This window comes from Eschrichtius robustus, chromosome 11 (genome assembly GCF_028021215.1).
Source record: "Eschrichtius robustus isolate mEscRob2 chromosome 11, mEscRob2.pri, whole genome shotgun sequence".
Taxonomy (NCBI): Eukaryota; Metazoa; Chordata; class Mammalia; order Artiodactyla; family Eschrichtiidae; genus Eschrichtius; species Eschrichtius robustus.
Window position 1 is genome coordinate 15,393,150 of NC_090834.1, and position 23,621 is coordinate 15,416,770.

General features: G+C 51.2%; 1 protein-coding gene across 1 annotated transcript; it reads left to right on the plus strand.

Moving 5' to 3' along the window:
- The first annotated feature begins 250 nt into the window (after positions 1-250).
- On the plus strand, positions 251-22,354 carry BACE1 (beta-secretase 1). Its single transcript, XM_068556625.1, has 9 exons — positions 251-1,017; positions 14,395-14,483; positions 16,002-16,218; positions 16,699-16,836; positions 17,546-17,680; positions 18,660-18,761; positions 19,118-19,267; positions 19,530-19,701; positions 20,350-22,354. The coding sequence occupies exons 1-9, from the start codon at positions 757-759 to the stop codon at positions 20,589-20,591; spliced, it is 1,506 nt and encodes a 501-aa protein (XP_068412726.1). The 5' UTR covers positions 251-756; the 3' UTR covers positions 20,592-22,354.
- The last annotated feature ends 1,267 nt before the right edge of the window (positions 22,355-23,621 follow it).

Genomic DNA, 23,621 nt, shown 5'->3' on the forward strand with positions numbered 1-23,621 from the left:
ATATGCATTTTATTTCTCTCTGTAGCCCCAGGGCCTGGCAGAGTGCCTGGCATACAGTGGGTGCTCCAGAAATGCCCAATGAAAGGCTGACGGAACAAGAGAGGTCTGCCACCACTCCATCCCGACGGCCCTTCCCATCCTGCCAGGGTCCTGCAGGGTGGACTCCATCTCGGCAGAGGGCATCCCAGACCCCTCACCAACCCCGGAAGCCGGGCTGCCTGCCATGGGAAGACTACACTTCCCAGCGATCCCAGGGAAAAGCGAAAACCCTTTGGCTTTGACAGCCGCTGCCACAAGTCTTTCCGTCTCCCCAGGCTGCCTGGGAGCTGGGAGCGGGATTATGGTGGCCTGAGCAGCAAACGCAGCCGTAGGAGCCCGGAGCCCCTGACCCTTCCCCTGCTGCCGCCCCGCCGGGAGGACCAGGAAAGCAGCCTCCGACCTGCCATGCCCGCCCCGCCCAGCCCCCCGGGGGGCCCGAGCCGGCCTCTCCCGGACCTCCGTTGAGATTGGACCGCTGGCCAGATGTAGCCAGGCTCCGGATCCGTCTCCTCCCCTCCTGTCTCTCTGTGGATCTCTCCTGCCCGCTCCCCACAGCCTGGACCCAGGGCTGGCCGAGGGGCCTGCAGGCGCTGGAGCCCTGATGCCTCACCGCTCACTCTCCTGAGAAGGCACCTCCAGCACCCAGAGTTGGGGTCAGGCCACAGGGACGGTCGCGGGCTGGAGTGAGCCCAGAGCGCCCCAAGGCCAGGGCCCACCATGGCTCAAGCGCTGCCCTGGCTCCTGCTATGGATGGGCTCTGGGGTGCTGCCTGCCCACGGCTCCCAGCCTGGCATCCGGCTGCCCCTGCGAAGCGGGCTGGGGGGCGCCCCCCTGGGGCTGCGGCTGCCCCGGGAGACCGACGAGGAGCCCGAGGAGCCCAGCCGGAGGGGCAGCTTTGTGGAGATGGTGGACAACCTGAGGGGCAAGTCCGGTCAGGGCTACTACGTGGAGATGACCGTGGGCAGCCCCCCACAGACGGTAAGGTTGCCGGGCCAGCCCTACCCTCCCTCCTGCACTAGACGAGGGGAGACAGGCTGGGGATGCAGCATGCCGGCTCCTGCTAAAATGGGCTGCATGGTGCAGGCTGGAGGGACCCTCTCCCAAACCTGTCCTCTGGGATCATACTGGCAGCAGTCAGCCCCAAAGCCCCCATTCCCACTTCCCTTGCCCTCACAGGCTTCTGTCTGCCCTCACCTCTCTCTCAGTCTTACACACACACATGGCTCAGGAAGGATTTGGGGCAAGAGAAACTTGTTAGTCGGGGGAGCCTGACCTGGGGAAGAGTCCAAACAACAGGGGTGCTGTGAACAGGTGTCAGCCCAGACCAAGCTTGAGTCTCCCAACCCCACTGCTCTGGATCTTGGTCACCCAATCTTGGCATCTGGGGTTCTGACCATTGGTTCCCAGCATCTTGAGGACCAAGGAATCCTGGCATGAGTTGGACCGGCCCTTTTCTCCCCGTGTCTGAGCTGCCACAGGACAGCGAAGCAAGGTTTCCGAGTTCCTTGTGACCTCCACTCTAATCCAGAAGCCCCGGGCTGACTCTTGCCTTCCCCTGCCCCTACTTCCTCCCCAGCTTTGCATCCTGCACTCCAGCCCCTCCCCCACCTGATGCCTCCCAAGTACTGGCCAGAGGGAACTGAACTGAGCCTGGGGAAAGGACAGATCATAAACTGCATAGAGCAAAGGAGCCAGAGCCCCCTTCTAAGCATGAGACTCCCTCCATGAGCTGATAGGTGCTCAGGGGTGGGGGATGGCAGCGATGGAGAAAACACTGCCTGCCAGCTCCCCCCCCCCCCCACATCCTTTCTGACAGTCCTCCAAGGTACACTCAAGGTGGCTGATTGGAGTTTTCACCCTCTGTACCTCTGGCCGGGTAGGAGTGTGCCATGAGCAGCCCTCCGCGGGGTGCTGTGGCTGCCCTCTGCGAGGATTTGCCACCTCTGTGGGTGAGCCGGGGCACGGGTGGCAGGATGGCTCTGTGTGTGCTGGTGAGTGTCACCTTGAATCTGAGCCTGCACATCTCTGAGCCACCCCCCTCCCCCTGATCTGTGTCTGGGAGGCTTGTCCTTGGGAGGGTCTGTGAAGGTGGGAGTGTGTCTATGGGCAGAGGGAACCACCACACTTCCTGGACTTCTAAACAGCTCTCACACCAGATCTAGGGGAAAAACAAGCCTCCGCTTCCCAATTACCTGATGGAAGCGAGCCTTCCGAGGTCCATGCCACCCAGGCCTACCTCCCACCTCCCAGCTGAACCAAGGCTCTGGTCTTCCCCACTTACCCCTCCTCTTGCCTATGTACTATAAACAGTCTTGAATCAGTGTAAGGACAGAGCCTGAATCCAGGCCTCTAGCAGCCTGAGCCAACAGGATGCCAGCTGTTGTCAGGGAGAAGGAGGCTGTGTGGACCTGATTCCTAGTCCCGTTTCTGCTACCGATGCACCATGAAAATTGTGCATAGACCCTGTGACATGGACACAGGACGGGGCTATGGGACCAACAAGGGCTTTGGGGTCAGAGAGACCAGGAATTCCAGCTCCACAACCCACAGCTTTCCCTTTTCCCAGCTGTGTGGCCTTGGGAAAATTATATAACCTCTCTGAGGCTGCTGCCGTGTCTTTAAAAATGGGTGAAACGAGATCTCCTTTGGAAGGTGATTGTGAGGATTAATGGAGACTAGGTAGGTGAAAGCACCTAGAACAATGCACCTGGACACACACTTGACCTCCAGTAAATGTGAAATCACTTTCTCCTAACTTGTCTGGCCACTCCTGCCTCTGCTCTGCAAGGAAGCAAAAAAACTTGGGTGTTCTGAGCCTCCATGTTTTACACATAAAACATGTAAATGGGGGATCCCATTACTGTACTTCCCCGGACCCCTGAGATAATATGTACATCCCCCAGCCCAGAAACTGGCAGAGAGTAATTGCCCAATAAATGTCAGTTCCTTCCCGCTCCTTCCTAGGAGAAGGGAAAAGTGGGCTTCAAGTTGAGCACCAGTCCAAGGAGCCAGTGGCAGGGAGACCACAGTTAGAGCAACCCTATGAGTTGGCTTACGGCTCCATACTCGAGCCAACGCCAGGCAGTCTGTGCTCTATGGTGACTTGATTCTGCCTTCCGCAGTCTGCGAGAAGGATGCCCTTTCTCCTGACCCAGTGGGGTTGTTATAAGCACCAAATGAGAACGTGAAAGGCACAGTACTGTAAACGAGCAACAGTGAAACTTGGGGAGCACTTTCTACATGCCAGGCAATTCATTGCTGGTTTTGGGGGACTGATCCACAAAGAGACAGAAAATATATTTTCTACCTCAAGAGCTTAGTGTGGAAGTGAAAGTATAAGTGCTTGTACAAAGTAATCTGCAGCAGTTGTACTCTAAGTGAGGACCCCAGACCCTTGTCATCAGAGCCAGTTAGAAATGTAAATTCTCTGGCCCCTCCCCACACCTACTAGGTCAGAACCTCGGGGGCTGTGTCTCAAGTTTGGAAAGCATTGATTTATAGCAGTACCGTGAGTGAGTGCTACAGGTGTTCTTTTTTTTTTTTTTTTTCCATCTATATTCTTTTGAGGGAGGGGTTCTTTTCTTCAATTTATTTTAATTTATTTATTTTTTTGGCTGCACGGCATGCAGCATCTTAGTTCCCCGAACAGGCATCGAACTGGAGCCCCCTGCAGCAGAAGTGCGGAGTCCTAACCACTGGACCACCAGGGAAGTCCCTATAGGTGTTCTGGAGGAGGTAAAATCAGGCAAGGCCTCGTGAAGATGTGCTGTGAGCATGGTCTTGAAGGATAGATAGGAGGGTCGAGACCATTCCCAGTGCAGAAAGGTCCTCCCGAACTGTGATTGCACTTCATTTGTGTGTCCACTCCTCCCCACCCTATCCCCTGAGACCAAGCGAGGACACAGTGAATGAGAGAATGAGTTATGTGTGTTTGGGCTTATGCATGTTCGTTCAGGAGACAGTGAGAAACCCAGGCCAGCTAATGTTACAGGTTTGGGTAAATAAGATAGAACCACGTGGCCAAAAGCCTTAAATGTCAAGCCACAAGGTTTGGACTTTGGTCTGCAGAAATAAGAGGGAAATTGAATTTATTTGTTCAGGGGAATGACAAAGAAAGCAATCTTTTAGGAAGAGGCTTCTGAATTTTAGAAAGAATGGAACTGAGAGATGCAGGCAGCAGGAGGGTCTGTCACAAAGGTCCAAGTGTGGAGCGCTATGACGAGGACAGAGTGAGGCTGTGATCAGGTGGAAAAAGGAGGGAAGACCGGGATGCAAGGTTCAGTGACATTGGTGCGAAGGGTGAGGAGGAAGGTGTCAAAGATGATTTCAAGATTCCGATCTGGGATGAATTAGAACATGACAAGACCATTTGTGAGAAAGTTGGCAGGAGGGGATGGTTTAGGACTATGGGTGTACAAATATATCCTTGTATTTATGGTTACAGTTTATAAAAGTATTTTTTTAATTAATTTATTTATTTTTGGCTGAGTTGGGTCTTTGCTGCTGCACGCGGGCTTTTCTCTAGTTGCGGCGAGCGGGGGCTACTCTTCGTTGTGGTGCGTGGGCTTCTCATTGCGGTGGCTTCCCTTGTTGCAGAGCACGGGCTCTAGGCGCGTGGGCTTCAGTAGTTGTGGCACGCGGGCTCAGTAGTTGTGGCTCGCGGGCTCTAGAGCGCAGGCTCAGTAGGTGTGGCGCATGGGCTTAGTTGCTCCACGGCATGTGGGATCTTCCCAGACCAGGGCTTGAACCCGTGTCCCCTACATGGGCAGATGGATTTGTAACCACTGTGCCACCAGGTAAGTCCTATAAAAGTTTAAAATATATTCTACATAGACTAGTTTGTTCTTTACAGTAATTCCTGCAGTATATAAAAAGGTCTTACCATTTGCAGCTTCTAGCAGAAGAAATGGGGACTGAAAAATTAAATAATTGGCAGGTCAGTAAGCTGAGACCGTGTCTCACCCTTGACCTCCCTACTCTTCCATACCACCTATTTGAGAAGAAGAGAGAGTTTATCAGAGATCCCGCTTCCATTCTCCTGACACCTACTCACGTCTTCCTTACTACACTTATCAGCACGTGTCACTGTTTTTGTGTTTGTTTCCCTCATAAAACACCAAGCTCTTGAAGACAATGTCTTTTTTAATTAATGAATTTTTGCAGTGTTTTATTTCTCTTTGGCTAATATCTCTGACAGCGCCAGGCTCAGAACAGGCACCTAAAAAGTGTTGAGCAAATGAATAAATAAAGTGTAAGACCTTTAAATAGAACTGTTGATGGGCCACTGTAAGTACAGAACTGGAGATCTTGGAGAAAGCATTTTCATTCTCTTTGCTTAAATGAAAGGATGTCATCTCATTATAACGGTATGAGCATCACCTTCCAAACACAGGCCAATAATTTAATTGTTAGGATTGAAATCTGGTGATGGTCAATTTTCAGTTTAACAAATATTTGTTGAGCACCTACTTACAAAAGAGAAGAATACGTCATAGTCTCAGCCCTTGGAGCGCTCACGATTTGGTGTGAGACACAGACATGTAAATGCCTAAATACCACACAAGACCAAGTGCATTTGGTACAAATAGAAGAACAGTGAGTCTTGGAAGTATAAAGAAAGAAGCAGGGCTTCCCTGGTGGCACAGCGGTTGAGAATCTGCCTGCCAATGCAGGAGACACGGGTTCGAGCCCTGGTCTGGGAAGATCCCACATGCCGCGGAGCAACTAGGCCCATGAGCCACAACTACTGAGCCTGCGCGTCTGGAGCCTGTGCTCCGCAACAAGAGAGGCCGCGATAGTGAGAGGCCCGCGCACCGCGATGAAGAGTGGCCCCCGCTTGCCGCAACTAGAGAAAGCCCTCACACAGAAACGAAGACCCAACACAGCCATAAATAAATAAATAAACAAATTTAAAAAAAAAAAAAAGAAAGAAGCAGCTACTTCTGACAGAGTGTTAGGAAAGGCTTGCTAGAAAAGGTAGCATTTGAATATGGCCTAGAAAGATGAGAAAGCTTTGCTATTTGGAGAGTGGGGAGAAAAAACTTCGTAAAGAGAGACGTGAGCTATGCTAAGAGGCTGGAAGCTGTGACAGGGATGCTGTGAGCCTGAGTGGGTGCTGGGTTTCATTCTGGGGGCAGCAGAGAAGTGGTCTAGTGAATTTTGGTCCTAGGAAAACTAAGCCAGGGTGCAGGATAACTTGGATGTTCTAGAGTCCAAGACAAGGATTTCAATTAGGACATGTGGGCCTGAAAGAAGATATAAAAAAGAAGAAGTCTTCAGAGAGCCAGCATTCACCTGTCAGGTCAACCAGGTGTTCCCTGTCCCTGGTGGGTGAGAGGGAAGAGAAGAAGTCTCCCTCCTTTGAACTTCTCTGACTGTGTTTGCATCAGGATACAAGGCAAAAGGAGCAAGCTTTTAAAGCACAATACAGTTTACCAAAATTCCATGTTTATTACTCTGCTTTAATTAATAAGGGCAAGGTATTAGCCTGTCTGTTTTGGGGAGGAGGAAACTGAGGCTCAGGGGGATTAAGTGGTTTGCCCAAAGTTACACAGCTAGGGAAGAACAGAGCTAGGGTTCAAATCCTGGTCTTTGGATTCCAAGTCCAAATACTTGGTTCTTTCCAGTGTTCCAAAGTCTGGGACATGTTGGTTGACTTTGAGGTGCCAGTGGACAATTCTTGTGGATGTATCCAGCAACCAGCTGAGAATGGGGATCTGGAAGCCAAGAGACAAGTTGGGACGGGACAGGTAGACTCGGGGGTCACCTGTAGAGAGGTGCTTGTGGAAGCCAAGTTAGCAAATGAACTTGTTTGAGAGAATGGAGAGAGAAGAGGAAAACGATTAGGGAAAGAATATTGGATGTAGACTAGGGATCAAGGGAGCAAAAGAAAATGATCAGAGAAGTAGAAAACTGTGAGGATTCAGGATCTCAAAACCCATGAAGATGCCATGTGGTTTTCCTGACCCCCTCCCTAGAATGGTTTTCAAACTGAGATCTGTGGGGTTCTGTAAAGGGACCTCAAGGGTGAGGGAGAGGTTAGGGGAAAGGTAAGAGGCATGACTGTACCTTCCACCTTTCCCCTCACCAAGCCCTCCCCTGTCCCACCTGCCCCCAAATCTCCCAGCCCTCCCAGAATAGGTCAGCTTTTGTTGTTTTTGTACAGTGGAATTCCAGGTTTGTTTGATTGATTGATTGATTGAGTTCTGGTACTTAAAAGGTCAAAAACCTTTGAACTCAAAGAATCACCCTCCAAGTTAGATGACCCTGAAGCCCAGCCCCAGTCAAGACAGTTTTGGCCTCAGGCACTGGGAGGCAACCTATAGACTGGGGTTGGGCTTGGGTTGCACGTAGGCCTCTGCTGGGACTCTTAGGCTGTCCTTTCACACCTATCTCCTGCTCTTCCTCCCCAGGTCTGGAAAGAAAGAGTTCAGCTGGGAGTGGGAGAGACATTGAGAAAGACCGTGCCCCCTCACTAAGGTAGATGGTCAAGAGCCCTTCTTGGGTATCTCCAGTAAAGAGCTAAGCAGAAAATTTTAGTTGAAAATCCAGGAAGAGAAACATCTCTCAGGGAAGCCCTCCTACCTGCCAACTAACTTCTCTGTCTGCTGGGAGCCATCTCGCTTGGGAGGCCTGGGCAGTGGGGAGTTCTGGAAAGGAAACACCATTTTCCTGGTCCTAGAGCTGCCCTGAGCTTCCCCTGGCAGGATGGGCCCAGTGGCTACCCTGTCTGCTGGCCACTGTAACCCCACTATGTACAGGCTGGATGTCTCCTTGGTTGGCCTCTCAGGTTTGGTGAACCCCACCAATTGTTCGACTCCAGCGCCTGTGGAGTTTTCACCAAATAGCACAAGGCATGAACCCTGGCATCTCCCAATGGCTCAAGCAAACAGACCTATGTGCAGAGCACAACAAGGCACCATGGAGGAAAGTGGGCTTATGCCAGAGATCAGCTTCGTTCTCACCTGAGGACAGACTCAGAGACTATTACAGCCCCTGTAACCTGTGGATGGGACAAGGTCAGACAGCAGGAAGGACTTACTGTCTGACAATGAAAAGCAGGTAGCAGTGGCTGTGATACCCTCCAAGCAGGATTTCCCAGATGGGTTCCGTGGAGGCTGAAGGTGCTAAAGAGACGCCTCAAGAGCCACCACAGGGAGGGGATGGAGACAAAGAAATAAACCTCTCCCTAAAGCAGAGCATCTCTGCTTTTTTCCCTTTGGTACACTGGGATCCTGCATGAGATTGGAAAAGGGTCCTACTGCTTAAAAAAAAAGTTTGAACACCATTGTCTTAGATCTTTCCTTTAAGAACAGACATATAAGTTTCTTGACCATTCACATCATCATCTCATTTGAATAGGAAGCACTGATAGATATTAGTTGAGCTGGGTTTGAGCCTGGGGGAACTGGAGCATCCTGTCTAAAGGGGGAACGGTGCCCTAGATAAGGTTTGGGATGACCCAGCCACCTTGGGATCCCTTTAAAAAAACAGCCCAAGATGGGGTAAGTGGCACCAGGGAGCCTACTTGCTCCCAGGTGTTGATTGCCAGCATCAGCCTGGAGAGCGAAGTGGAAGCAGAGGATATGTCTGAGAAAAGAGTCCATTTCCATTGGGTCAGCTGATTTGGTCAAGGTGGGAGGAGCCTGGTTAACAAGCCTCTGCTTTCCTCCTTTGCTGATGTCCCATTGGTCAAAGCAAGTCACATGGCCAAGCCCAACATCAATGTCAGAGGGGATCACACCAGGGCATGGATACAGGGCATATGATTCATTAGTGCAACAATCTACCATGTATTTCCTTTCCAAATGAGAGAGAATGAGAGAGACAGGAAGGTCAAGGAGATGAAAGAGCAGACTTGGGGCTTGGCCAGAGCCAAGGGGCTCTTGTCCTAGCTTTGTGGCTTATGTGTAAGAGGGGTCAAGTTCTTATTTACCCTTGGTCTCAGTTTCCTCCTCTGTGAAATGAAAGAAAGGCTCCTACATCTCAGCTTCAGCAGAAAGGCTTATACCACAAGAATATAAGGGCTCTTCCTCCGTAAACTCTGAGGCCCACACAGAAGAAAACAGACTTTCCTTTAGCAGGAAATTAGAGTTAAAGCCCCCTCCCAGGGACTTCCCAGCGGTCCAGTGGTTAAGCCTCCGAGCTTCCAATGTAGGGGCACAGGTTCAATCCCTGGTGGGGGAACTAAGATCCCACATGCTGCACGGCGACGCACGGCAAGAAAAAAAAAAAAGCCCTTTCCCAGAGGTGTGAGAAAGTGGTAAGACCCTAGCATAGGCTGCCAAGAAAGGTTGTGGATCTTAATAACTAGAGATCTTTCGGAACTGGAACAAGCTCCCATATTTCCAGGCCAATGGACAGATGACTCCTGAAGGCTGTTTTCATCCAGAAGAATCTAAGCAACTCCCATCTGCTAGTGAGAGCTGGGGCCAAGACGGGTGGGATTTGGGAACAAAGAGCTTACCCTGAACTCAGCAGCTCCACATCTGTCTCATCGGCCAAGATCTATTGCTGCAGACTCCTCCAGGGGACCCTCACCTGCAGGATGGAATTGGCAAGTGTGCCTTTCCCTGTGGGGCTTGTTAGCACTTCCCGTGAAGCTGCCATCCCTCAGAGGCCCCCAGGGGCATATTTGTTTGTTAAGTGATTGGCACTGACCTAGCCCTGACCCCATGCTGCAGCCCTCTGGGCATCTAAAGGCAAACTCTACAGGGACTTCTGAGTTGGCCTGGCCCCAAGGGATGGGGAAGAAGTAAGATGGTTCCAGGACTCTGGGCTGCCTGTATCAAACCAGGGGGCCTGGTGTGAGGAAGGCAGGTCTGAGCTAGAGCCACACCTATAACCTAAAAACACCCAAATTTTGGGGGCCACTGAGAGATCCCTCCCTCACCCCGAAAACAGGGTAAATTAGCTCTTTCCCCTTTTTCCTTTAAGCATTCATTAATTCAAGAAATACTTATTGCCAGCCACTGTGATACCCAGTAGGGACACAATGGGGATTTTTTAAAAAATTAGATACAAGGGGAGGTGAGATTCAGTATGACATTATAGTGGCAAGTCCTACGGAAGCATTTTAATCAGAGAATATGACCTGGTCTTTCTCCCTTAGGAAGTCCCCCCTTTTTTTTTTTTTGGCTGCGTTGGGTCTTCATTGCTGCACGCAGCTTTCTCTTGCTGCGCACGGGCTTTCTCTAGTTGCGGCGAGCGGGGGCTACTCTTCGTTGCGGTGCGCGGGCTTCTCATTGCGGTGGCTTCTCTTGCTGCGGAGCACGGGCTCTAGGTGTGCAGGACTCAGTAGTGTGGCACGCGGGCTCAGTTGTTGTGGCTCGCAGGCTCTAGAGCACAGGTTCAGTAGTTGTAGTGCACAGGCTTAGTTGCTCCACGTCATGTGGGGTCTTCCTGGACCAGGGGTCGAACCCGTGTCCCCTGCATTGCCAGGTGGATTCTTAACCACTGCGCCACCAGGGAGGTCCCTAGGAAGTCCCTTTTGAGCTCAGACTGAAGGATGATTGGAGATGAGTAGACAAAACTGCAAGTGGAAAGGAGGATAGTCCAGGCAGAGTGAATGACCAACAGCCTTTGCAGGAGGGACCATGGCTGATTGGAGGACCTGAAATGAGGCCAGTGCGGCTGGTGGGCAGAGGGCTTGGGGAAGTATGGGACAAGCTAGGCTGGCTATGTAGGCAGGGCTGGACCATGAAGGGCCCTATAGGAAATGTTAAGGCTTTAAGTCTTTATTATAATAGCAAAGGAAAGCCATTGACACGGGAGGGTAACATGGTGACATCTGCACTTTGAAAAGATCATTCTAGCCACAGTGCAGAAACAGGTTGGAGAGGTCAACGGTGGATGTACCCAGATCAGTTGAAAAGCTATTGTCATATTCCAGGATGAGATGATGATAGCTTGGCCAGGAGTGGCAAAGGAGGTGGCAAGAAATGAATACATTCAGAGACTTTTAAGAAGGTTAACTGGGCAGGACTCGTTGATGCCTTGGATGGAGATGTGAAGAAGACGAAGGTGTTTGGATGTCTCTGAAGTTGCTGACTTATGGAACAGATGGATGGTGACTAATGTGGGAAACTGTAAAGAAAAAACAGATGGGCAGGACCAGGTAAGGTCAGCCATGGACATCCTGAATTCGAGGTGTCTTTGAGGCAGTTCAAAGGGGAGGAAGGGGCTAGAGCTGAAAGCTCAGGAGGCATAAGGACATAGGTGGTAATTGTAGCCGCTGCCATGGATGAGATGGCCTAAGGACAGAGTAGAGCAGGAGGGGAAGAGGACCAATGCCCAGGCCTTGAGAAGTGAGGCTGCAAAGTAGACAGAAGATCCTATCAGAGAGGTAGGAGGAAAGCACGGGATAGGGTGACAGGGAAGAGTGTTTCAAGGAGGGAGGGGTCGGCAGCGTTGAATGCTCCAGAGAAGTCAAGCAAGATGAGGATTGATTTGAAAACTGTCTTTTGTATTTGGTGACACGAAATCATTGGTAACTGTAGTAAGGGCTGTTTTATAGTGGAGGGAGGGATAGAGGCGAAACTCAGTTTGAGAATGGGTTGAGGAATGAGTAGGAGGTGAAGAAATGAAGACAGCTTGGCTGAGAACTTTGGTTGTGAAGGGAGAGGAGAGAGAGGGTAGCTGGAGGCGGATGTGAGATTAAAGAATTTTTTTTTTTTTTTTTTTAATGAAGAGACTAGCATTTGTAAATGCCAAAAGGAAGAATCCAGATTTGGGGGTGGGGGGGGCGTGGCATGAGGGGTGGATCCTCCTTAGGCAGGAGGAGGGATTGTGGAAAAGCAGGATGGACGGGGCATGTGGGAATGATCTTGTGGGAGATGGGGGGGATGGGGGGTCATCTGACGGCCCCCCGCTGGGTGAAATTAGAGGGGAGGGCGTCTGCTAAGGTTGGGCGCACGCAAACCCTCCTCCTTCAGGCTGCCCGGGGGCTCATGATAGAAATGCTGGAAGGACAGGACCAAAATCACTTCTCTCAGAAGCAGGATCACAGTGCAAAGGGCAAATAGACAGAAGGACATTTGCTCATGAGGAAGTGGCAACTGTTTATTTTGGTTTCCCTTTTTTGTGTTGGTGGAGGGTGGAGAGGGGGCAGCAGAGACAGCAGTGGTGGCCTGAATTCCTGGTATTGGGGCTGGGGGTTTAAAGAGAGGGCAATGGGAGGGGAGGGGTCATTCCTCCCTGGGCCTGACCCCCTTGGGGGCAGAGTGGGGAGAACTTCCTCAGGTGAGGAGAAAGGCTGGAACTGGAAGGGCACCAGGAATGATGGGCCCCTGGGCTGGGGAGGGAGTGGCCTGTAGAGAGGGGTCCTCCCGAACGGGACAGAGAGGAGTGGGGAGGAGGGGGCCTGGACCAGCCCAGCCGAGCCCCCAGATAAAGCTCCATTCCAGTGTCAAAGGTGTTTGGATTCTCCTAGAGCCGGCCAGGTACACACACTCCAGGCATCCCCCCTACGGCCACCGCCGCCAGCGCTTGGGAGGAGACCCTCTTTCTTTGGGGTCCAGTGATAGCAGGGGCGCCTGTAAGCCTGAGGCCAGCCGTGGCGCAGAGACCAGAGTCCTGGCTGGTGGGAGAGCGGCTTCTGGGGAGTGGGTGGGTGAAGAAGTCTTTGTAATCATTAACCTGGCTGATTGAAATCTGAACTGCTGTGCCTCTAGCTCTATTGATTCTCTGAAAGCACAGCATCTGGGGCCAGTGGCTGCTTAGAGACCGGGGAGAGGGACACTGGGGACAAGTAGGGGCAGAGGGGCGGGGAGGGAAGTGGGAGCCAGGCCAGGAGTGGGGGCTGGGAAGGAGGGAGGAGGCAGGGTCAGAGAGCTTGGGGACAGTGGCCATGGGGAGGCCAGGAAGCCTGAGCGGGCGCCGGGGGAGGTGCGGGCAGCCGACCTGCCAAGGACCACTGAGAGCAGGAAGGAGCCGGAGGAGCCGGCAGAGGGGACGAAACACAGTGACCTGCCCTATGTGACAAGGTCAGAGCCTGCAGCAAGGCCAAGGTCAGCTGACTTCACTGCACTGAGGAGAGGTGATGCAGAAATGGAGGGCCCTGAGGTCAGGGGAGAAGCTGAGGTGAAGGACACACAAGTGGGCAAGAGAGGATTCACTTGGGCTTCCCTGGTGGTGCAGTGGTTAAGAATCCGCCTGCCAATGCAGGGGACACGGGTTCGAGCCCTGGTCCACATGCCGCCGAGCAACTAAGCCCATGCGCCACAACTGCTGAGGCTGCACTCTTAAGAGCCCGTGAGCCACAGCTACTGAAGCCCCTGCACCTAGAGCCTGTGCTCCGCAATAAAAAAAGCCACCTCAGTGAGAAGCCTGCACACCGCAATAAAGAGTAGCCCCCGCTCGCCGCAACTAGAGAAAGCCTACACACAGCAACGAAGACCCAACATAGCCAAAAATAAATAAATTTATTTAAAAAAAAAAAAGAGAGAGAGGATTCACTTTACAGATTACTGTGTTTTTGAGGACAGGGGCCTTTCCTTTTTGCCTATGAGGATATAGGAGGCATCAAAAAAATGGCTGACTGGCTGAGGAGGGGTCAGGCCATCTCAGGAGGAAGGAGGACAAGGTAGAAGAGACGTAGAAGGAGCTGCACAGAAGGAACAGCAAGACAACACCTGTCCATCTTCAATGAGCCAAAACCAGGGCCCCGAGGAGATGGCTTTTCACCAGGACCTTATACGGGGCTCCTGGCTATAGTCCCACTATTTCTGACAGTGGGACTCGTAGGTCTGTGTCACCTCTGAGACAGAAGGGGGGCCCTTCATGGGGAGCCACATTCTGGCAGCCAGGGTCAGAAAACACGTGGGCCTCAACATGCCATTGTGGTCCCCACAGCGCCCCTGGTCAGTGCCAGCTCCTAGAATAGCTCATCTCTGAGCTGGAGGGGGATGAGCCAGGCTGCCTGCCGGTGATGTGCTTCCCAGGAGAACCAGAGAGGAGGGGAAGGGGCAAGCTCTGCAGACAGACTGGGCCAGTACAGAGTGAGGAAGGGCATCTGCAGGTAGAGAGAAATAGGAATGGAAACACACACACACACACACACACACACACACACCAGTTATATGGCTCTGATGACAGAGAAAATGTTCCAATTCTGCAGACAAGAGAAAAGCAGACACAAGGTTTCTGAGGCCATGCTGAGGGCGTCACAGGACCCCATGTTCTGTCTGTGGTCGTGGTACTAGCAGGGCCAGCCTGTCCAGTCCTGCATCTGGAAGCTTCACCCTGGACACTCCAAAGGAAGACCACGTAGCCGGGGGTTGGGGAGGGGACAGGACAATGAAGGGGGTGAGTCCAGGCCTCCTGTCCTAACATCTTTCTCTCCGTTTTCTCTGACAGCTCAACATCCTGGTGGACACAGGCAGCAGTAACTTCGCAGTGGGGGCCGCCCCCCACCCTTTCCTGCACCGCTACTACCAGAGGCAGCTGTGAGTGCAGGGAGAGCAAGGGGGAAGGCTCTTCCCAAGGATCCAGGGCCAAGGAGGTTCGGGGGAGGGCTGCAGGGAGAAGGACCAGCTCCACAGAGCCTTTCTTTCTGCTGGGGAGGAGGGAGGGAAAAGAAGGCAACAGTGACCAGAAGAGAAGAGTGGAGGGGCTGGAGGGTTGAGGAGGAAAACTATGGGAAGGGTAAGTTGAGGGGCAGCCAGGAAGTGCTTCAGTTCCGAGATAGGGCAGCTTCCTGGGGGAGGGAAAGCAGGAAGGAGAGCAGCCCCAAAGCTCCCAGTGCAATCTCGAGGTCTCCTTCTCTCTGCCTGAATTGGGAGGCCCGGGGACTCCAACCCACACCCCTCAGTGGCTCTGGTTTTCTGACACCACCACCTAAGTCTAGGCTGAGCAGGCTGCAGTGCCAGCTCCCTTCGCTGTGTCCTCGCCTGGGGGCTACTCTCGGTGGCTTTGCACTGTTCAAGGAAGGGAAAGAAGAGCCTTCCACGGCCCCACTGCCTGGCCTGACATCAGGGACTGAAAGCTAAATGCTTCCCTGCCTCCTGGGAGTTCCAGCAGCTGGACTTAGCTAACAGGTGGGAGGGAGGGTGGAAGTGGGTTTTTAAGGTAACAGAGGCAGTGAGGGATGATCTGGGAGCCCCTTTAACAGAAAAGCAGGAAGTGGCAAGAGGACATCTCATGTCTGAGGCGTATCTGTGTGTGAAAACATGTGAGTCGAGACTGACACCCTATTCTTGGACTTCTAGGCAAATGCCAAGCCGCCTTCTTGGGCCCCTTGCCCTTTAACTTCCCTATCTGAAGAAAGCAGTCAGGGAAGGGGGCGTGGCCAGGGTCCAAGAAAGGGAATTCATTCTAGCTCCTTGTCTGTGTCCCGTCACTGCCCCCATCACACACACCAGCCCTGGTCAGAGGCGTGATTCCACACAGATGGGGGTGACACATGGTGTTGAACATGTTTCATCCGAGTGGTGTGTCCTGCCCGCTCGCCCCGCTGAGGTGCTCGTGCAAACTCCTTCCTTGGAAGAATCTGCTGAAGAGGTTCCACACTCACCCACTTGGTACTTTCTCAGAGTGGTACTTTCTCACTCAGATGGCACCACTGGGTCCCAAGGCAGCAAAAGAGTCAATGGCTCCTTTTCTTTAAGAGCGTAATAAGGTCGGGGGGCGGGGGGTGGGAGATGCCCGCTAGCTGTCCCTTCGGCAGCAGCAGTCACAATACACAAAGCCTAGACTTGTTCTTCCAGGGCCTGAGCTCCAGATCTAGGAATACGAGCTATGGACACAGGAGAGCGAGCCCCAGAGACGGCTCCCCATGTCTGTCTGCAAGGTCACTTATTCTGTTCCCGGTGAAGGATCTACGGGTGTTCTGTTGAGCAGCCCGACAGCATCTTGTCTTATGTAGATGACCGAGATGAGATTAGGCATCTGGGAGTAGGTTAGATGCTGGCTCCCTGTACCAGCCGTGGTTACGCACCCAACAGATCTCTGCCTGCTTTGCACAGGTCCAGTACATACCGGGACCTCCGGAAGGGCGTGTATGTGCCCTACACCCAGGGCAAGTGGGAGGGGGAGCTGGGCACCGACCTGGTGAGCATCCCCCATGGCCCCAACGTCACCGTGCGTGCCAACATCGCTGCCATCACTGAATCAGACAAGTTCTTCATCAATGGCTCCAACTGGGAGGGCATCCTGGGGCTGGCCTACGCTGAGATCGCCAGGGTGAGAGGAACAAGGCCTAGCCCTAGACACTCTGCCTGCACGTTGCACACTGCATGCTACACGGGGACGGCGTTGCGGGAGAGAAGGGGAGGGAACTGAATAAGGGAGGGAAACAAATCAGTTTAAAGAATTACTTTACAGGGGGATAGGGTGGCAGTCTGAATTTCATCCCTACAGAGGGCAGAACTATGGTGACAGGTAGAGGAACAGGCTATCTTTTCTATTGACGCTAAGATCTTTAAGAATAAGAGAGGCCCCCGTAACTCTGAAACAGGTTAAGCAGATGGGGATCAACGATCCTACAGATCTTTCCTGTTTGCATTGCCAGTGTGTCTTGCTGTCCCTCTCTCCACCAAATCTCAGTCCCTCAGGATGGTCTTTCCCAAGGAACATCCCCCAAGTTTTGCTTTTGCCCTCCCATTCCTCTTTCCATTAGGGCCCTCTGTGCGAGGATTCACTCCTTGTCTCTCTCTGTCACAGCCTGACGACTCCCTGGAGCCATTCTTTGACTCGTTGGTAAAGCAGACCCACGTGCCCAATCTCTTCTCCCTGCAGCTCTGTGGTGCTGGCTTCCCCCTCAACCAGTCGGAAGTGCTGGCCTCAGTTGGAGGGAGCATGGTGAGTAGGCCCTGGGAGAGGGGAGGTCCTGGCACTGGGCAGAGACATGAGTACCTGCTGCCTCCCTACCCTCTGAGGCTACACCACAGCCTTGGGCTCCACTACTGAGAATCAAGAGGAACCTCTTTATGTTCCCCACCTCCATTTTTCTTTTTCTACCCTTTTCTTCCTTGCATTATTCCAGAAAGGACTTGAGGCTCCTATTGTAAACTTGGAAAGGATGACAGATGATTAGGAAAATTTCAAAGGAAATGAAAATAAGCCCTCTCAAATCAAGACTATTCAGTCTGATGATCAGAAGGCAGAGATGTAAGGAGTTTCAAAGTCTATTTATTAATTCATTTAGGACAACTGGTGAATGGTTCTCTATCTCCAACAAGCAGAGAAAATAAAACTTACAATAGAAGCAAATTATCATTCACTCAACATTTATTATGCCAGTTTAGGTTTAAATAACTTTATATCAAGGGCTGTGTGATTCTGAAACAATTAAAAATCCTGGAAAGCCTTTTCCCCTGAACACATCCTTAACACATTTAAGAAAGTATCAATCGCTTTAGGGCGTGGTTTGATTAGAAGCAGGCAGATGAGAAAGGCGATGTGTAGAGTGCCTTGCCACCCCAGAAATGACTGATCCTATTGCTTGCCCTCTGGGTGACCTGTTGTCCTTCTGTGTTGGCACACGGGTACTGGCTCTTTTTCTCCCTAGATCATCGGGGGTATCGACCACTCGCTGTACATGGGCAGCCTCTGGTACACACCCATCCGGAGGGAATGGTATTATGAGGTGATCATTGTGCGGGTGGAGATCAATGGACAGGATCTGAAAATGGACTGCAAGGAGGTAATAAAACCTGGGGGAAGCAGGGAGAGGCAAGGGGGAGGCAACATCGTGTGAGGCCAGACCCCGAGTTATGAGGCTGGGAGGATGAGGTTGAGGTGCAGGACCTGCAGGAGGGCTGGGGGCTGAGCATGGAACAGCAAGGAGCTTAATAGTCACATAGCGGGACCTGAGGTTTGCGGCTAGGGACTGGCTTAGCACTTTCCCAGAGGCTGCGTCACATATGGTCTGGTACGGAAAAAAGCACATCTGGACTCCAGTCACTGCCTTGCTTTATGACCTTGGGCAAGTCGTCCACGAGGCAGTGTGACATGACGTAGTAGAAGAGTCTGGCTTCGGAGTAAGAAAGATCTGGGTTTCTAGCTCTGCTCTAGCTATGTGTCCTCAGGCAAGTTACTATTTTGTGTTTCAGTTTCCTCACCTGCAAAACAGAAGTAAAAACAGCTTTTCCAAAGACTGTGGTGAAAACAGAGAAAGTGAATGAAGTGTTTATCCCAGTGCTTGACACACAGCAAGACCCAATAAATGGCAGTTAAACTATTTGGGTGTTCCTTACCTAGATTCTTCATGTATGTTAAATTAGAACAGATACAAACGTATTATGAAAAGTTAAAAGCATTATACAAGGTATTTTTATTTTCAAGATTTAGAGAATGTCTACCCACCCAAGATAGTAAGAGTTAACATTTATTGAATGCTTCCTATGTGCAGGGCACAATTCTAAGCACTTCAAATATATTAATTCGTTTAATGCTTATAACAACTCTTTGAGGTAGGTACTATTATTATCCTCATTTTACAGATGAGGAAACTGAGGCACAGATGTTAAGTAACTTGCCCAAGGAGATCCACCTAAGAAGTGGCAAAGCCAGGATGCCAACCCAGGAAGGACCCCAAGCAGTCAGCCTCAGCCCTCCAATTCTGGCCAAAGCCTGGCCTCAAAAAGGCTTTTGATGTTCTAACCCTCTCTTCTCCCTCTTAGTACAACTATGACAAGAGCATCGTTGACAGCGGCACCACCAACCTTCGTTTGCCCAAGAAAGTGTTTGAAGCTGCTGTCAAATCCATCAAGGCAGCCTCCTCGGTCAGTGGGACTAAGGACAGGGGTACAAGAGATGACAGAGTGTCACAGGAAGTCTGTGAGAGGCACGTTCCTCCACAAGAGCCAAGATGTCTACCCTTAGATCCCTCTACTTAGATCTCTTAAAAAACGGTTCTCTGCTATGGGCCTCAGCTTGCTCAGCACACAATCCCCCAGCCCAAAGTTTTGCCCTTACTCTCTTGCTCTCTTCCTCTAATCCTTGGGTTTCGGCTGACCTTTCCCCAGTTTGGGTATTTCATGGAAAAGCAAGTAAAGGGCCCAGTGTTATCTGAAAATGGGAGAGGCGAGATGGTGAAAGAGGCCGTTTCCTCATTTTTATCCTTTTCTCATCAACACAGACGGAGAAGTTTCCAGACGGTTTCTGGCTCGGGGAGCAGCTGGTGTGCTGGCAAGCAGGCACCACCCCGTGGAACATTTTCCCGGTCATCTCACTCTACCTAATGGGTGAGGTCACCAATCAGTCCTTCCGAATCACCATCCTTCCACAGGTATGTCCCTGGCCAGAATCGGTGGGATCCCAGGACGAGAACAAAGGATATATTGAGAAAGAGTGAGCAGGCATGGCTTCCTAGTACTTGGAAGACAAAACAGATGAGGATCCAGCGGTAAAGGGCTCTGGGAAAAACCAGCCTCTCGGAGCTCAGGGCTGGCAAAGGGAAGAGCAGCCTAAGGGCATCGATACCAAGAAGGCAGAGATGGGGTGAAGGATGGAGGAAGACATACTCTCACTCTTTGATTGCTTATCCTTAGCAATACCTGCGGCCAGTGGAAGATGTGGCCACGTCCCAAGACGACTGTTACAAGTTCGCCATCTCACAGTCATCCACGGGCACTGTCATGGGAGCTGTTATCATGGAGGGCTTCTACGTTGTCTTTGATCGGGCCCGGAAACGAATTGGCTTTGCTGTCAGCGCTTGCCATGGTGAGAGCGCCAGGGACGAGGGTGTGGGGTCAGTCTATCCACGTTCTCCCTGTCCAGTGGTGAGGGTACCCGGGCCCCCGTCAGTCTGGGAGGGAGTAACAGTTGCCTCAAGCCAGAGTCCACGTATTGTGTAAAAGCTAGTGTTGGTGCTTGTGCTGTTTTTGTATCGCCTGGCATGCTGACCCCTGCCTGGACTGGCAACCTCTGTTGGAGACCCAGAACAGCAAGAGCTGCCTCGGCACCTTGGGAAGCTCTAGATCCAAGGGTGGCAGGCTGGGCCTATAGAGACCCTGTCAGCTGCCGTATGCCGAGGTTGAATGCTACTGGCAGGGTCTTGCAACTGAAATTCAGCAGGAGCAGGTGAGTTTACTAGGTATATGTAGGGCTGGCTCTTTGGTCAGCTTAGAATGACTGACTTTTAGGTATCATTCCTATTGCACAGGTAGACAGAAAAGGGTTGTTGTCCCCAGTGACCTGGGAGGAGAGCCATGCCCCCACCTAGCAACGGCTTTCTGTCCTGCTCCTAAATATCTCCCAGGAGGGAGATTCTACGGCCTCCTCAAGGGCTGGTTTCAAGGCCTGTCCCGGGAAGTTCTTTTGGGTGTGTAATCCAAACTGCTCTGTGACTCACATCTGCCCTCTCTCCAGTGCACGATGAGTTCAGGACAGCAGCGGTAGAAGGTCCTTTTGTCACCCTGGACATGGAAGACTGTGGCTACAACATCCCACAGACAGATGAATCGACCCTCATGACCATAGCCTATGTCATGGCTGCCATCTGCGCCCTCTTCATGCTGCCCCTCTGCCTCATGGTGTGTCAGTGGCGCTGCCTCCGCTGCCTGCGCCATCAGCATGATGACTTTGCTGATGACATCTCCCTGCTGAAGTGAGGAGGCCCACGGGCAGAAGAGAGAGATCCCCCTGGACCACATCTGGTGGTTCGCTCTGGTCACAAGGAGGAGACACAGACGGCACCTGTGGCCAGAGCACCTCAAGACCCTCACCCACCCACAAATGCCTCTGCCTTGACAGAAAAGGAAAAGCTGGCAAGGTGGGTTGCAGGGACTGCACCTGTAGGAACCAGGAGAGGGAAGAAAGAAGTGCTCTGATGGCGGGAATACTCTTGGTCACCTCAAACTTGAGTTGGGAAATTCTGCTGCTTGAAACTTCAGCCCTGAACCTTTGTCCACCATCCCTTTAGATTCTCCAACCCAAAGTATTCTTCTCTTCTTAGTTCCAGAAGTAAGGTGACCGCAGTGTGTGTCTCTGCAGTACCCTAGCAGAGAAAAGGGCCAACCTTGTTTCCCTGCTGGCCACAGTCAGCGGGAACGGACGCACCGTTTGCTGTTTGCTTTAGAGATAGGGACTGTACAGACAAGCCTATAACATTGGTGCAAAGACTGCCTCTTGAATTAAAACATAATTTAAAAATAATTTGTACAAATAATTTGTACAAATGGGGGTGGCTGGACGAGGAGAAGGAGAGGGAGTGCAAAGACAGGGAAGCTGGGATCAAAGCGAGGCAAGGCCAGAACATGACCGCTCGCCAGTCCCAGTTTTAGACGGCATCTCCAAGATAGAATCCCATCTTCTAAGATGGGTGTTGCTTCCCAATGTCTTCTTTTCTGTGGTTGCAGCCTGACCAAAAGTGCGATGATGGGAAGAAGGGCTTCTCTAGCCAAAAAGCTCTTTTTAACTCTCTTAAAGGAAAAGTGCCCACTAAAAGGTTCCATCTAACAAATGAATTTCTACCTTATTAATTCCTCGTCCCTACCTGAACCCTCTACTCTACACATGACTGGTAGCACTGAAACACCCCCAGCCCTGGAAGCCCCAGGTGCCCTATGGGAAAGCAGCCGGAATAGAGCAGATATAACAGGGCTGCACCTTGTCTTCCTGGCTACCTGTTCACCCCTCCCCCAGTCCTATTCCTCCAGAGCTTTGTAGCTGAGGTGCTAAGAATAGATAGGAGACCTCTCCTATCTAATCCTTGAAAGCAGACTCCTGAAGATGCATTCAACAGGTATAGAGTTGATGCCCTATACCCCCCTGCCTGGATTTCTTCCTGTTCAGCTGTAAGTGGTAGTAAGATCTTGACATGATACAGAGCAGTTTCATTGCCTTCTCCCTGTCTCTAAGGTCTCCCTCATTTATTTGGCTAAGGCATCCCACAGTGGCACTATAGTATTATACTAAGAATGTCAGGAACACAGGGCTTTTTGGCTCCACCAGCATCGCATTCAGTATCAAGGCTGCGTGGAAAAAGGATGACAGCCTCCGCGCTTCCTAATTCCCTTCACCACAAGAGCCCCTTGATGGAGGCCATCCTTTGCCCCTATCCTGCTCTTTATTCCCCGCTCCTAATAGTACTTGGGTACCCAGGCTGGTTCTTGGGCTAGACAGTGGGGAACAAGTTCATTTCCTCCCTATCAGTTCTAAGCCAGTCGACTATGATACCAGTGTTAATGGGAAGAGCTGAATTTTCTTACTACTCCACTGGATCCCTATTCCTCTCTGGTCAACACACTGCTTCCAGGTATGGGACGCGCACAGTGTAGAATTACCTGATGAGGGAGAGGGAAATACAAAGAGGGCCTCTGGAGATCCTGGCCTCAGCCAGCTGCCCACAAGCCATAAACCAATAAAACAAGAATACTGAGTCGCAGTTTTTTATCCAAGTCCTCTTCATTCCCACTGCACTTGGTGCTGCTTTGGCTGACGGGGAACACCCCATAACCACAGAGACTGACAGGAAGACTGGAGACTGTCCACTTCCAGCTTGGAACTTACTGTGTAAATAAACTTCCAGAATTGCTACCGTGAATTGAAAATGCCACATTCCACTTTATAATTTTGACCCACGTTGGGGAAAACTGGCTTTTCCCCAGCTCTTTCCAGGGTATAGAACTCAACCCCTTCCTTAGTAAGTCTCATTGTCCTATTTTTTTCTTTGAAAGAGAAAACTTGTACTTATTTTTCTTTTAACAGTTTCTTCCTTTCTACCCTGAAACCATGAACTCTGAAGTGTAAAAAAAAATCTAGACAACAGCTTCTTCCTTGTAAAAATATGTATTCTATATTTCTATTTTTAAATTCTATGCCAGAAAAATGACTGTCCCATCTCCACTCCCTGCATCAGGGGCCTTCCCCGGGGGTCTGCACAGTTTGTACCAGTGCAGGCCAGTGGACAGAGGGAAAAGGGAGAACAAGGGTGGCCAAAACTTAACTGTTGCTTTCGGATTGATCCTGAACAAGAAAGAGCAAAGAGCGATGATGAGTCCCGGCCCCCATGCACACCCTCCACCACACTGTCTTCCTGCTGCAGCTGGTTTCCAGGGGCTTTTACTAGGAAGCAGTTAAGCCCCCCATCCCCTCCTTTTTTCTCTTTACCCCTTTGGTGTCAAAGATTTGTGGAAAAGAAACAGGATATTTTTTAGACCCATTTCTAATTTCTATATTTTCATTGGATACTGAAAAATACTGCAAGTGGCCCAAAGGCTGCTGTAAAGTTGAGGGGAGATAAAATCTTAAGATTACAAGATAAAAAATGAATCCCCCCCAACCAAATGAAAAGAACAAAGGAACTGGTCTTCCATTTTGCCACATTCCCTGTTCATGACGGCTACCAAACTAGAGTCATTAATATTTCATTAACCAAAGAAAGTGGGTCATCTGACCTCTACAGTGGGGAGTACTCAGGCCATTTCCATCACACTACAAGATGCCAAGGAGATCCCAGGAAATCCATTTCCTTACACTGTTGCCAGTCAATAAACCTGGACAAGTAAGACCAGAGAAGAGAAAGAGTATTTTCATGAGCTGACAGGCAAGGATGAAAGACGAGGAAGAGTAACATGAACAGAGAGAATTATTTGGCTCTGAAAGGAAAAATCTTTGCTACCCTCATATGTACTACTAGT